Here is a 14,736-nt window from a genome sequence, read left to right as displayed (position 1 = left end):
TAGACGTCTGGGGGAACTCCCTGAATGGGACGTCACAAAAATCAGAAGATTTCGAAATGGAATGTAATGGAAAATAGATAATAGACATTCTGTGTATAATGTACAGAATGAATAAATACCAAATGTAACAAGACATGGCATACGGAGCTAAACCACGGAGCAGGTAGCGTCTAAGGGAGGTTGCAGCGCCCTCTGTTGGTAGAGCGGTAGAAACTATTGAAAGGCCTTGCTCTGAAAGTCCAGTGTGTTTGCGTCTGCCTCTCTGTGTGAGTTGAAATATTGATTGTGTATGTGTGTGCGTGCATGCGTGTACGTACGTGTGTGTGCGTACGTACGATCGTGCATGTGTAAGGGCATCTGCCTTTTATTGTGTAAAATAAAATACAGATGCACAATGAAAGTAAACTGCACAATGATAAAATTAGAATCACGATTTTCTTGCTTAGAATGTAGTTGACGACTCTCATGATTTGTTTCCAATACAAAGTTTTATTGCACAAATTACATGATACAGAAGGAAACGGAACAAAAAATATGAATGTGCCTGAGATAGGACATCCACCTTGGACAACAGAAAGAGGACAACCATGTTTAAGCTTGAATCTCTCACTGAACATATTTGTCCTTCCTTGCACAACTTTCTCCCACACCGTCTGATTGTAATACGCTGGTGTCTCACTCGCTCTCTGGCTTTATTCCCCCTGGTTTTCTGCTGCTCTGAATCACATGGTGTAACACTGCGTTGGGTGGTTGAGGGAGAAAGTAGGTGTGCTTGTTTCCAAAAAAAAAAATAATAATAATAATAACATTGCATGGTTAAGTTTCAACACGAGTCCTCGTGCAGCCCTAGTGTGAGCATGTCCTTCAGCTTGGCGCGTCGTCCCGTCCACATGGGAACACGATGAGCTCATGGGCGATGCGCTCGGCCACCTGGGGGCTGCTGGCTACGATCAGCCGGCGGGACATCAGGTCAAACGGCCCTCCTGGGGAATACATCAAGCATTATTGATCAGCAAGGGGACCATTGGTTGTTTCTCAAGAGAGGCCACACAACGGGACAGATAAACGAGCCTTGTGAAAACATGACTCCGGCATTTGGGTTTGAACCCAAAGCTTATTGTCATTAGCATCATATTGTTATCATGTTATAAAGTATTGTCAACAGGAAGTTAGACTAGACTAGTGACAAGATACCTCACCACATTTTTTTCCAATCCAAAGCTTATGTGATATGAATAGTGTATTAGCAACAAAGCTACACTAGGCTTGGTATCACATACCTCAAATCAGGATTGGATGGAAGCCAGGGCTAATGCAATATTGGCATTGTCAATCAGAAACATACCTTTACTGCGCTAGGTACCCCATATCTCAGAGCACGGTTGGTTTGATCCCAGAGCTTAGAATTAGAATTAGAATCCACATTTTAATCCTAAACGACACAGCTACACTAGGGAGATTAAGTGGTTGCATTTCCGGATATTACAATACTTGGTGAATGGATGAATGAATCCCACGCCACACAATGGTAAATATTTGATGGATATCAATGGAAGGAGTGAACGGATGAAACGAGTGAATGAAAGAACCACGAACCTGTGATGTCCATGATGACCCCCCCGGCCTCAGTGACCAGCACTGCCCCCCCGGCCATGTCCCAGCAGTAGATCCCCTGGTGGTAGTAGGCGTCGGCAGCGCCACACGCCACAAGACACATGTTGATGGCCGCGCTGCCCGGGCACCGCACGCTGGCCAGGGGAGGGGGGGCGTTAGATCACAGATTACATTAGGGTGGATTACATCCAGTGATGCCAGTAACGCGTTACTGGCCTCGGACCACTTTTTTCAGTAACGAGTAATCTAACGCGTTACTATTTCCAAACCAGTATTCAGATTAAAGTTACTCATCAAAGTCACTGTGCGTTACTATTTTTTTTCCCCTTTTCCTTAGTAAGAATATATATTTTTGCTTTCTTCTTGCCAACGGGCGGTGGTGAGTGACAACCAGTGTCACTGTGTCATGTGTCAAGCATGCGACATCTCACGACGACAACTCACGTGTACGCACTACGCAGCGACTCAAATGCAAAACAACAATGGAGAGAGGAGAGACCACGGGAGAGAGATGCGTGTTTTCTAGCTGGAAATACCGTCACTATTTTCAGTTTGTGTCAGCTAAAGGTGACATTATTAAGGCTTGATGTACACTCTGTGCTGGCGGCGGCAAAGTGCTATCTAGCTTCAAGAACACTACGTCAAATTTAAAGACTGTGTATTATGTGTTGCATTGTATTTCGTTGTCCGTTATGCCAGTTGTTCTATGTGCATGCATTGGAAATGTTGTACTTGTCATTCAGTGTGGAGGCGAATCACCAGGTCAGCTGGGGGAGGGGCTTGGGAGAACAGGAGGGTGGGGGGCTTGCACGTTGAAGGGACCGGGTTCAGGGGTGGTTGTTGCCCGGGTAACTGTGGTTGTGGATTTTTGCCGTTGGTTACGGAAGAGTTTGTACAAATACTTATGACTGGACATTGTTATGTCCCCGGCGAGGTCCTTACATTGGTGTCAGAAGTGAAAGCTTTTTTATTTTATTTTATTTTATTTATTTTTTCGGTCCTGCTCGGTGAGTCGGCTGAAGTTGCTATCGCCGTTAGCTCTGTTTTTGTTGTTGCTTTTTCTCAACACAAAGAAAAGACTGTCTATTTTATTTTTTATAAAAACATCATTTTTTCAGGAAATTGTTTTTGAGGTCAATTTAAATTGTCAGGAGATACATTGTTGACGTTGCACTTCCAATAAAGTTAGCATTGGCAAAACCGGTTGTAATTTTTTATTTTGAGGCGGCAGGGGGTGTTGTCGCAGCTAAATGTAACTAATAAAGTAACTTGTAATCTAACTGAGTTACAGTAAAGTAACTAAATTACTATTATAAGGAGTAACTAGTAATCAGTAATCTGATTACTTTTTCAAGGTAACTGTGGCAACACTGATTAGATCACAGATTACATTAGGGTGGATTAGATCACAGATTACATTAGGGTGGATTAGATCACAGATTACATTAGGGTGGATTAGATCACAGATTATATGAGGGTGTATTAGATCACAGATTACATTAGGGTGGATTAGATCACAGATTACATTAGATAACTTTACATCAAAATACAGATGATTATAGGACACCACACACACTTTGATGGCATGTGTGTGTGTGTGTGTGTGTGTGTGTGTGTGTGTGTGTGTGTGTGTGTGTGTGTGTGTGTGTGTGTGTGTGTGTGTGCGTGTGTGTGTGTGTGTGTGTGTGTGTGTGTGTGTCTCACCCATGCACAGGGACATTAAGTATTTTCTTGATGTTTTCCATTACGGTTTTGAAATGTTCCGGATCCTTCTTCAAACCCATCTCAGTCAGAACCAGAGACTTGGTAATATCTGAACGACAACTAATGGTTGAAAATTGTTCAATCATGAAAGAATGCTGAGATTATTAGATTCTTAAATCACAATAAATCCTGATCGGTCATTACTTGTTATATTAAACAATTGAAATCATAAAAAACATGAATGAATCCAATAAAAAACGGAATTTGATTTTTAAATAAATTAAATAATACATAAAAATAGATATAATGATTAGAATAATTATATAAATAAAAATAATGAATTTCATGAATTAAATAAATCAAATATAAAAGTCAAGTGTACAAACGCTTGTCGTGCTCCATATGGTTTGGCCACTAGCACTATCTGGTGGCCGAATGTGTAAATTGCAACCAGAAAGCCGACGGCTGTCATCAGTGTGTGCTGAACGGTACCTTCTTGACCCGACACCTTGATGGGCAGTCCGTTACAGAAGGCACCCTTCCCTCGCCGTGCTGTGTACATTTTGTCCTCCATGCAGCTGTACACGATCCCAAACTCTACCTTCGAGTCAGATATTATACAACAGTACGGTTGTATTATTAGGCTTTCACAACTAACATAAAGAGAAAAATGCCCTGCTATTCTCCTGACGATTAGGACTGATTAGGCCTATTTATTAGCTTCTTTCTACAAGAAAAAAACAGGAATCATACAACCTACTACACACTTGAGACAATAATAATAAAATGAGTAATGTATAGTGGAGTGCTAATAAACAACATCAAATAACTACTTTCATATCAAGTATGTGTATTCATTAATTAATAAATAAATCAATCAATCAATCAGCAGGGTAGGAGCGACCCAGGTGTTTGACTCCGAGTTGTCCGATACCCTCCTGCCGTAGGCGTCCTTCATCAACACTCTTCAACCCCTAACTGGAAGGATAATATACGGTTGACCGTTGCTACCGAGCCCAGGCTCTGCTGAGTGATTAAATAGCAGATGAATGAACAGATGAATAGACCAACCTCTTTGTTGACGGTGAAGCCGATGGACACGGACACAAAGGGAAACCTAAAGGCAATCAGAGGACGACAGAGAAGCACTCAGAGAGACCCCTGGAGGAGTTAGCCCCCGAGGGCCACGACCGCCAGGTCAGCCGCCTTATGATGACTGAACATGGCAGGGAGATCGGAGTCGCAAATAACAATGAGCAGAAGAACGAGAGGGAAAGCCTTTTATTTCCAACACTAGTTACAACATTATCAACAACATTCTTGTTGTTGACAGATCTGAGTGTTGGGGACGAAACATGCCCTATTTGCAGTCCATTTGATCTTGACTTAATTGTAAGGAATAAAGTATTCCTAACAGCTCATATGGACTCACCTTCATCCTAGTCCCAGCTCCCTCCCTGCAAGACCTCAGTCTCTAAACCCCCTGATCTTGAGGAGTTGATCTAACAGCTCATATGGATTCACCTTCATCATGGTCCCTTCATCCTCCCTGCCATTCCTCTGTCTCTAACCCCTTACTGCTCTTGAAGAGCTTTAATGGCCTTTGTTTTTTATCTTGCAGTCCAACCGATCCTCCACTGACCACCTGGTGTAAGACCGAATCTCACCCAGGTATCAACCTCCCCACACCCTCTGCTGTACAGCCTTGATAGGGTTTAGGCAGTTTGTGATTGGGTGGTTAACAGGCCACTTTTTTACTCTTTACTTTGGCGGCAACATCGAAAGGCAGATGCGGCGTCTACGTATATACGTCTATGTGGAGAACAGGTAACGATTGGATGGGTTTTGATTGCCCCGCTCTTGTGGGTTTTGATTTACTGTTGGCTTTGAGAAATTAAGCAGAGGACCCCTGAAGGACTGCACTGGTTGTTTGGGGTGTCCTGAGAGAGCTCAGGAATAAATTATTGAACGTTAAGTCTTGACTCTGTGATCTATTTGGAACGAAGGAAGCAGAAACTATACCTTGATTTTAATCTTCTTCAATATTTTGCGGGCTAGCCAGAAGACTTCTACAACCTTACCTGTGAACAAAGTTGGTGGTGCCGTCGATGGGGTCTATGATCCAGGTGGGGGCGTCGGATAGAACGCTGGGCGCACCTGCAGCCACAGACTCCTCCCCTATGAAGCTTTTCAAAGTAAGAGCAACACCAATCATGAACATACCTATGTAAGACGGTATTGGTTATCTGGTAATTATGCCGTTGCATTCATGATTGATGTATTTTAATTTGAAAGACACAGATGTTAAGGTTTATCGCTGTTATTTTGTACAGTGAAGTTTTTCCCCTGCCATTAGTCTTATGTATCCCCACAGGCGCATCAGTCCCGGCTCAAATACACTTGGTTAATATGACACTATTATCCGTCAGCATTATTATTCATACTGAAAATGTTTGGCCTAGAGGGCGTTTATGAAGAAAAAGATGAGGCATACTTCTATTATTTGTCTCCCCGTTATTAGCAACGAACAGATGTTTACATCTGTAAGGGCCTACTGGACCGTGCTCAGGGCCCTCCTAGGGGTGTCAGACGTGACACCCGAGGCTGTGTAATAAAAAGGGTAACTACCAGTGTGTGGGGTACTTCTCCCTGATGGCGGATATTATGAGCTTCTCTACTCTCTGGTCCGTCTCTGTCACCAGATCCGTCGGAGAACTCTTCTCCATGACCGCAATGTCCTTCTCGAGCGCCGCTCGGACAATCTGTTGGACGCAAACACTGACAATAGGTTTACTGTTTTACTTGGTAGGACAAGATTCGATTAGGTTACATTTCCATTACCCCGACAGGAATGCAGAATGTCACAGAAGAAGTACAGGACGGTTAATAATGAGAAGCCCACGCAAAACATGAAAAAAAAACTCATGACCCAAGAAGTTGAAGAAATACAAAAGATACAGTCCTACCGAAAATGTATTTTTTTTCTGTAGGTCTATATCTTTTGAAATACTCTAGATTCTAAATTCTATTCATGTTGGCTAGACGATGACACTAGTTTGACTTTATATTAAACATTGTCAAGCCTACTTACATCTACTGCAATATACACAAATAAGCATTTTGATACATTTAGGCTGAGCAAGATTATTTCCTGAGGTTTTGTTTAAAAGCGTACACAACACACACACACACACACACACACACACACACACACACACACACACACACACACACACACACACACACACACACACAATATCTACTCAATAATGATAATAATAATAATTGTAATTTTGATTAATATCCCACCTTCCCCGCCTGTTTGGTTATGTCCACACAGTGGTTCATACATTCTTGCCAAGAGTCCGTCATGTCGTTGATCAAAGTCTGCTGCGCACGGGAAGAACTGTTTTTAATGACACCTACGGCAATGAAAACACACACAACAGCATTGCTGGTGTTGTCACACTGACCAGCAATGTAAAGCAGTCTAATGATAGAGGAAAGGATCTATCAGATGGAGGGTTTGATGCCCAATGGACATCTAAACTGAGCGAAATCAGCATCCCTACAACCTGCTTATTATTGTTGTGTTATATCTGAATTCACTGCAAGTCGGATTGGGTATACTTCCGCTGAATGACTGAATACCAATGCTTAGAAAACACTTTAAGACACTTTTGGACAGAGTTTATAGAATTGGACTAAATAAAACTCGATACGTTAGCATAGGATGTATCGTTAGCTCCTGCTGCACTAGTTGGAATTTGGTTAAATGGATGCGATACTGCATGATTAATGATCTTCCTGTAAATTCATTGAGCCGACCTACCTTCAATATAAAATACAGTGTTGTAGTATCGGATACTACGGTTAATATTTACGCATTGAAATGTGCAAAGCTTCCTAGGTGCTCCACGCTACGCCCCTCCTTTTTGGGGCTTGACTTATTGATGTTGCCCAATCACATAGAAGACAGTTGTCGCCCTCAACTGCCATTGGTCAAACACATAAGAATATCTGTGACCGCACAACGTACATAATATTTGAAGGGAAACTGTCACCATATAAAAGCCATTTATTTGGAGATTACCGTCTTAATGTTTGTATATTGTTCAAGCTGAAATTAGTTAGCCGGTTCAATCAAAGGCTTTATGCTTTATTAGAAACCCGGTTGAACTTCCTCATAGGAAAAAACATGAGGCCAATATAATATATAGTTTAGTATTGGTCAATCTTAGTAGAATAAATGTATCTTGAATGCGATATCTTGAGATATATAGATGGAAACATGAGACAAATCGTTAAACTTAGCACTGAGTGCATATCAAATAAACCCTTTATTTTTCTGATTCCTGACTACCACTGGGAAACTCCGTGACTTCATCCCCATTTCAACCAAATTGAAGTCATGTGAATCTCCATGAGTTCCTGGAGGTCTGAGAACCACAGCCACATATAATGACTCGTCTGTCCCTATGTGCCCCTCTGCACCAGCGAAGAGCAGCAAGAGTCTTTCAGGGCAGCAAACCACAAGCCCGGAGCAGACTAGGTTAGTGAGGTAGTTAGTTATTTGGTTATTCAGTCAGTCTGACTGACAGTTGATGAGTTGGTGAGTTGGTAAGTTGGCAACCTAGTTTTTATTTTTTAGTTAGTGCGCAAGTGAGTGAGTGAGTGAGTTGGTTAGTTGATGAGTGAGTTAGTTATCTGGTCTGGTGATTGTTTATGTTGTAATCTTCGCTCATGATGTAGCTGTGTGTTGTCATTTCAATCACACACACACACACCCTTCCCCCCCCCCCCCCCCCCCCCCCCCCCCCCATACACACACACACACACACCCACACACATACACACACACACTGAATTGGTACTTCTTTCTACCCATTCAGCCTCTGGACATGAATGATAAAAGGTGAGGTGGTTGCCATGGAAACCGCTTTGTCCTCGACAGCCAAAAACGTGTTCGTTTGTAAGTAGCGCCTCTTCATTAAGGTCAAAGTTGAACGCTGGTAACTGTTTCTTTAAGGGAATTATACACTACATAATGTCACAAATGATCCTTTACTTGTCTCTTTCACTCACTTTTTCTTTCTTTTCTTTACCTTCTCCCATTTGCTCTTTCATGATTTACTTCCCTTCCTTTCTATTGTAAGATATTGTTTGAGAACACTAATATAGTTGATCTTTCTTCTGTTCACAGTCTTTCATTCTTTCTCCTTTCATCGTTGTCGTCTCTCCTTCATTCTATTTCTTTAGCTCCTGCTCTCCATCTATAGTAATATCTGAGCACGGTATGAAGTCTAATGTTTGCTTGTCTCCGACTGAAAGGGTTTATTGTTGTGTTCTGCTGCGGTGGATGGAAATCTGAGGGCGGAACCACACCCAATCTAAAGTCTATAGTGATTGGACGATGTTACAATTACATCATGCTGATAAACCCTACCTTCAGGTTCAGTAACAAGTGTCTTATGTCAAAGTCATGAAAAGATTGATCTTTATACATTCAATACAATGAACATCGTATTGTTTGTGTGTGTGTGTGTGTGTCTTTGTGTGTGTGTGTGTGTGTGGTTTTGTGGGTGTGTGTATTTGTCTGTGTTGGTGTGTGCGTGTCTGCATGTGTGCGTATATGCAAGGGTTTGTGTGTGGTTGCGTGTGTGTGTGTGTGTGTGTGTGTGTGTGTGTGTGTGTGTAGTTGTGACTGTGAGGAGGTTTGGAGGCTGTTTGAAGAGGCTGTGGTTCCCAAGTCCTCCTGCAGCAACCAAGTGAAGGACTACCAGGAGATGTTCAGCATCCTGCCCCAGAACTCCCCCTGCCACCAGGTAACCCAGGGCAACACAACCCTAGCACCTTACACTAACCAGCGGGTAACCCATGGCAACGCAACCGCAGCACCTTACACTAGCCAGCAGGTAACCCACGGCAACGCAACCGCAGCACCTTGCACTAGCTAGCAGGTAACCCATGGCAACGCAACCGCAGCACCTTGCACTAGCCAGCAGGTAACCCACGTCAACACAAGCCTAGCACCTAACACCAACTAGCAGGTAACCCAGGAAACACAACCCTAGCCCCTCATGCTAACCAGCAGATAACCCATGGCAATACAACCCTTGGACCTTACACTAACCAGCAGGTAACCACCGGCAACACAACCCTAGCCCCTCATGCTAACCAGCAGGTAACCCACGGCCACACAACACTCACCATAACCCCAAACTACAATAGCCCTCTATGAAGATGAGTGATGTGATTTCAGTTCCTGTTCTGGAGCAAGACAAGATGGATGATGGAGGTCTACACCACCCTGATGGATAACGTCTACACCCTGGAGGACACGCTGGTGGGCTATGTGTTCAACCAGCTGGACTGGTGTGGACACCTCCAACACACAGGTTAAGTGGGTGTGGGTGTGAGTGAGCTATTCAACCGTCCCCCTATCTAGACATCATCACCATCATCACCCATCTGCCCATTCCTCTATCCATGAATCCATCCGTTCTTCTGTCCGTCAATCCATCCTTCCATCATGTCTGAACCCACGTGGTGCAACAGCGTAGCCTTCTGATGTCATAGGATCGCTCGGGACAAGACTAGATTCATCTTTTAGTTACTTTCCAATGGATGATGTTGGAAATTACAACCCACTACAACTCTGTGTCCTAAGGTCCATAAAAAACACACTGATACTTTGTTGATGTGCCGTGGAAACCACATTATAAATAACACATTCATGCAGAGCCCCACTAAATGGCCACATTTTTCCCAGAAGGAGTTCCGTACAAAAGCCCAATGCTCTGAATGGGTGGCCTCGTTGCTGTTGACAGTTTAGTTGGACGTACTCAAGTGTCTCTGTCTTTCTTTTTTCGTAGGATTTGATTTTGAATCCTGTCCAGAGTGGTCGACCTGTCCTCTCCATCCCGTCTACTCCTTGTGGAGACAGGCCTCCCAGCATGTACGCTGCATGTCAAACTTATTTTCTTTATATCGTGCTACTTGCCAAACGGCAATATGCCTCACCAGGTGTTACAAGTCAGGTCAAGTCCATAGTATTTGTAAAGCCTGTAATCACACAATTAGAGTCCCAAGAACCCTCAAAGCAATCCATGTGTACAAGGAAGGAGCATTGTGAAGGAACACAAGACAGGAAAGAGAAACCAACACCACAGAACAAAAACAACATGAGTTTTAAATATCAATCGAATAGAATCACATTGTCAGACAGATGCATTTCAGTGATACAGGCAGATAAATATCACACACTACTTGATAAAACAAAAGTTAAAGTACAGCATTATTTTTTTAAGCATTGTTTGAATCCTGAGGAGCTGTATTGGTAGATGGTGGATGCAATGAGGTCAATCTGTTGTTTTCAGTTTGCAGAAACTGCTTGCGGCAACATTACAGTCCTACTGAATGGATCCATCGCCTCCGCATTTAACAGGAAAAGGTAGTCATCCTCTGACTAGAGATTCCATTGTATACACACAATCTCTAATGGTCTTGGCGTCTTTTTGTGTTGCAGCATGTTTGGCAGTGTTGAACTCAACAGTCTTAATCCTAGCATGGTGGAGTATGTCAACATCAAGGTGGTTTCCAACCTCCAAGGACCTTTCATGTGAGGCCCCACATGACCCTGAACTTCATTGAGATGTTTGAGACTAAAAAGAGATGTAGATGGAGATGAGATGAGGATGATTTAGAAAAGGTTTAGAGATATTTAAGATGGTTGGTGGGATTCTCCTCCGAGGCTCCTGCATGGAGGAACGTCAGAGGAACGCGAGAGGTATTTTCCGAGGAACGTCTCTGACTGTGAGGTTCCCTCCGACAGAGAGTCGTGCAGTCGGGGCTCCGTCGCAGAGCTGATCGATATCCTTCAGTTCCGGGGATTCAAATGGACCTGCACAGACAATGACCTGTAGGTTGAACGACCATTCACATTTAAACTGCTGCTTGTTCTTGTGTTTTCCTCCAGATCAGACCAGATATTACTGTTTTTGAATGAAAAGGGTAAATTGACGGATCGTGCTGTGAACACACACCACTTCTCTGTGATTTATATTGTATGTTATTCATGAGGCTGAAGTAAAAAAAGAAGATGCCCTTTATCGTTCCCAGGTAGAAGTGTGTGTCCCGGCAGTCAAATCACAAAACAAGGGATATATGAATGCACACAGATGACCGCAAAGGGAAAAAAAATGATCAACTGGTCGATCATGTTAACGTCAACAGTAACAGCTCAATGGATGGTGTGCTGCATTAATCACATTGTCCCTAAAGTGACAGTGTCTACTGAAGCACAGCTTATAGTAACGCTGTCTGGTTCTTGTCCACAGGACTCTGAAGCTGCTCCAGTGTATCCAGAGCCCCCAGGACCCCTCCTGCCAGACGTGCTCCTCCAGCCTACTGCAGACCCAGGGCTCTCCTCCGATCGGACCCTGAGCTCTGCTGCAGTCTGCTGTCAGGATGCAGGATGTCCTCAACCCTAACCACGCCCCAATGACTGGGATCCTAAATTAATTAAAGCAAATCAAACATATAAAAGTTCCATTGGAGGACAGTTGTTTGTTATCCTTTTCTGTAGTCCAACGTTTCTAACCGGTTTTCATGGAATCAACAAGATGCCTGGGGGTGGATTCACAAAAGTATTGTGAGAAGAAAAATCTTAACTGCTCTTTCTTCTTAAGATTGGATTTATTCACACATTGAGATGTTATGCTTTGATAGGAATTGATAATATGAATTTTACAGTTTTTATTGATTTTATTTACAGTATTTTTACATCACATTATTATTATTATTATTATTATTATTATACTCTAAATGATGTAGGTCTTGGCTCCTACACACTAAGCTTACTATTCAATTTGTTTATCCCGTGATTGGTTTTCCCTTTTTTCCCAAACATATAGCCCAAAAGTGAGACTTCAAAACCTCCTTGAACGTTGCCCCTGGCCTGGTGCCTGTGCTACTAAACTATTTCAGAAGTTCACACACACTAAACATACTATATAAATGTCCCAGAAGCTTAAAGGATTTTTAAATCCTTTTGGGTCTGGGGAAAAGGGCTTTGAAATCCTACGAGAGATACGATATAGCGATATTTGCAGGTTGGGAACGGTGGAATCTCTAGTCAGTTTGAGAGAGTCGCAGGCCGGTAAGAGTTTGTTGCAATTAGCTTATTAAGCTTTTCAAGTCATGACTTTGAAAATGTTACCCGTTCTGGAATATGTGGAAGAAATTTATGGTTTATTTGAGCCCAAGTATACAGATAAGAAGGTCTGAGAAATTGCACAGTGGACAAGGGGAGAAGGCAAAGTCCAGTGAGCAGGAGGGGTGAACCAGCTGCTGTAAGGCTACCAGGTTCAGGAGACTGGTGGTGTTCCTATGGGTGCTGTGACCCTATGCCCAAAGAGGGTGAACGCCTATGTTGAGGAGAACCTGGTGCTTCCCCATATTTGCGATCTCAAATGATGAGACCTCGGACACTTCACAACGTGGTGTCACCACGTCAAAGGATTTTCCCACGCTGATCAACAAGGCTGTGCTGAGGACATTCTTTCATGGGCCCAAAATAAAGAGGCATCCAAGATCCCATGGACCAAACGGGCAACTATCCATCGACTAAGTATACCTACATGCTTACATACATGCCATTTCTTTACCTACAGATGTCTGAGTGATTACTGTTGCATGATTACTTTTGTTTTCATACTTTTACACAAATCAAAATGACTTTCCTCTCCTCTAAGGAGTTCAGAAAAGGGGCCTGTGGCGGTGTGGTAATGGATTTGGCGCGGCAAAAGAGAGCCTCTTGTTCGTGGCAATAGAGGAGTGTTGCCTAGCTGCGTTGTAGCGGAGTTGGCGCCTTGGTCGGGGCAGTAGAAGTGTTGCCTAGCTGGGTCGTAGCGGCCCATCAGAGGAAAGCACCCCTCCCCCACTGGCATTCCACTGGGTTTGAGGTGTCAGAGGCTGTGTATTGCGAATTATTTGCTGTAACTCTGTCGACATACCTATCGCACTCAGGACCCTTCAATAACGGTGCTTATTGAGTGTCCGACTAAGCAGTATGTTGAGCATGTTACTAAATTTTTTATAATAAAGCTGGACATGTTGGTCTCCCATTTCAAATCTGTCCTATATAACTTTAATCTATGAATAGAATCACAGTAAATGCAAATACCACTTCCCCCACTGAGCGACATTAGGTAAAAGGAGGCAGAAACCAGCCTTTGCCTTAATTTATTTCGGGGGTAAAATCTTTAATTTCTAGAAATGCACACTAATATTCCACAATTTGCAATAATAATAATGACACATCTGTGTTTCTTATTATTTAATTCAAATCTGTAATCTCGGTTCTAACGAATGTGGAGCAAGGAAATCGGCCTCCCCAGGCCTTTGAACGGAAGCAGTGTTATGGGGAAGTCAGATTCAGCGTAGTGGGCTCTGAGAACACTCTTGTCTTCTCTCTAGGACAGGACAGGCTGGGTGAGAGCGGGCAGGAGGGTAGGTCGGTGGGTTCATAGATGGGTTTGACAGCCCGTTGTTTAGAGAAAGCGTATTTGTACCCAGGCCTGCATTAACCTAGCATTGGGCCCTGGGGCTGAGAGTTTTCGTAGGCCCCCTGAGAGGGGATCGTACAATGGAGGTGTAAATTGTTTTACGACATTTTGGACTGTGGCTGTGGTGTCAAGTGGCCACTGGGCCCAGTTACCACTAGTGGCCCCCCTTTTTTCTTGGCTCATGATACTCTGATTGTACTGGTCTGGGTGGATCTGAGCAGCAATCCCACTATCCAGTTCAGCAAAACTGATTGATGATGAATAACTCCAAGAAGCGTGGTGCCGATTAGGAAGGTTTACTCAAATTCAAAGAGTGAAACTGAAACACAAACATAAATATATATCAGTCGCAAAACGGGATGCACTCAAATGCAAAACACAATATAACATATTGCAATAACTAAGTGCACGGTAGTTGGAGCTTTACTGTATCTCTCCACAGGCAATAAACAGATCTGGAAAACATAGCTGGCGCCATATAAAATGGTACAAATCAATGACCCAATAACCAAAATAATGCTGCTAAGGACCTAACAAGCTGCAGTACTTACAAACATTGCGAATATACAGCTAGCAAGACTAAGCAGGCAGAAGATGCGATTTCTCTAGCGTTAACGTATGTAGTAGTCAGCGGAATCACTTCCGGGATGGTCACTTCCGACCGGAAGTACTAACAAATAAAGACGGCTCGATAAATTAAAAGCCTCGGCATGAAAATACAGCGACGAATAGGGTCCAGAACACTGATCTTTGTAAGCCCCAAACAAAAAATCACATTGTCTTGGGCCTACGCCTATCGGGGGGCTTGGCATGGGCCAGAAAAAAATAATAATAAAAAAATAAAAATAAT

The 14,736-nt window shown here is 43.1% G+C and overlaps 2 protein-coding genes across 4 annotated transcripts; one reads left to right on the top strand and one right to left on the bottom strand.

Moving 5' to 3' along the window:
* Positions 1–483: 483 nt before the first annotated feature.
* LOC307088787 (inositol monophosphatase 1-like) lies at positions 484–7,250 on the bottom strand. Of its 3 annotated transcripts, none has more exons than XM_079754782.1 (9): positions 7,151–7,250; positions 6,628–6,708; positions 5,947–6,080; positions 5,400–5,504; positions 4,390–4,435; positions 3,811–3,919; positions 3,319–3,427; positions 1,597–1,748; positions 484–983 (listed from the first exon to the last, which is right to left on the bottom strand). In XM_079754782.1, the coding sequence occupies exons 2-9, from the start codon at positions 6,688–6,690 to the stop codon at positions 865–867; spliced, it is 837 nt and encodes a 278-aa protein (XP_079610908.1). In that variant the 5' UTR covers positions 6,691–6,708; positions 7,151–7,250; the 3' UTR covers positions 484–864. The 3 variants fall into 3 exon arrangements, with proteins under 3 accessions (XP_079610908.1, XP_079610906.1, XP_079610907.1); XM_079754780.1 differs by having other exon boundaries at positions 6,628–6,740; positions 7,151–7,248; XM_079754781.1 differs by having other exon boundaries at positions 6,628–6,705; positions 7,151–7,239.
* A 973-nt stretch (positions 7,251–8,223) lies between these two features.
* LOC307088460 (ADP-ribosyl cyclase/cyclic ADP-ribose hydrolase 1-like) lies at positions 8,224–11,763 on the top strand (the record flags this gene model as incomplete). The annotated part of the gene is made up of 9 exons (XM_079754355.1): positions 8,224–8,290; positions 8,650–8,770; positions 9,017–9,143; positions 9,581–9,716; positions 10,194–10,276; positions 10,698–10,771; positions 10,847–10,939; positions 11,153–11,239; positions 11,658–11,763. The coding sequence occupies 9 exons, from the start codon at positions 8,224–8,226 to the stop codon at positions 11,761–11,763; spliced, it is 894 nt and encodes a 297-aa protein (XP_079610481.1).
* Positions 11,764–14,736: the final 2,973 nt, after the last annotated feature.

The sequence above is a fragment of the Pollachius pollachius genome, assembly GCF_949987615.1.
Source record: "Pollachius pollachius genome assembly, chromosome: 17".
NCBI lineage: Eukaryota > Metazoa > Chordata > Actinopteri > Gadiformes > Gadidae > Pollachius > Pollachius pollachius.
This window is presented reverse-complemented; position numbering and strand designations above follow the sequence as displayed.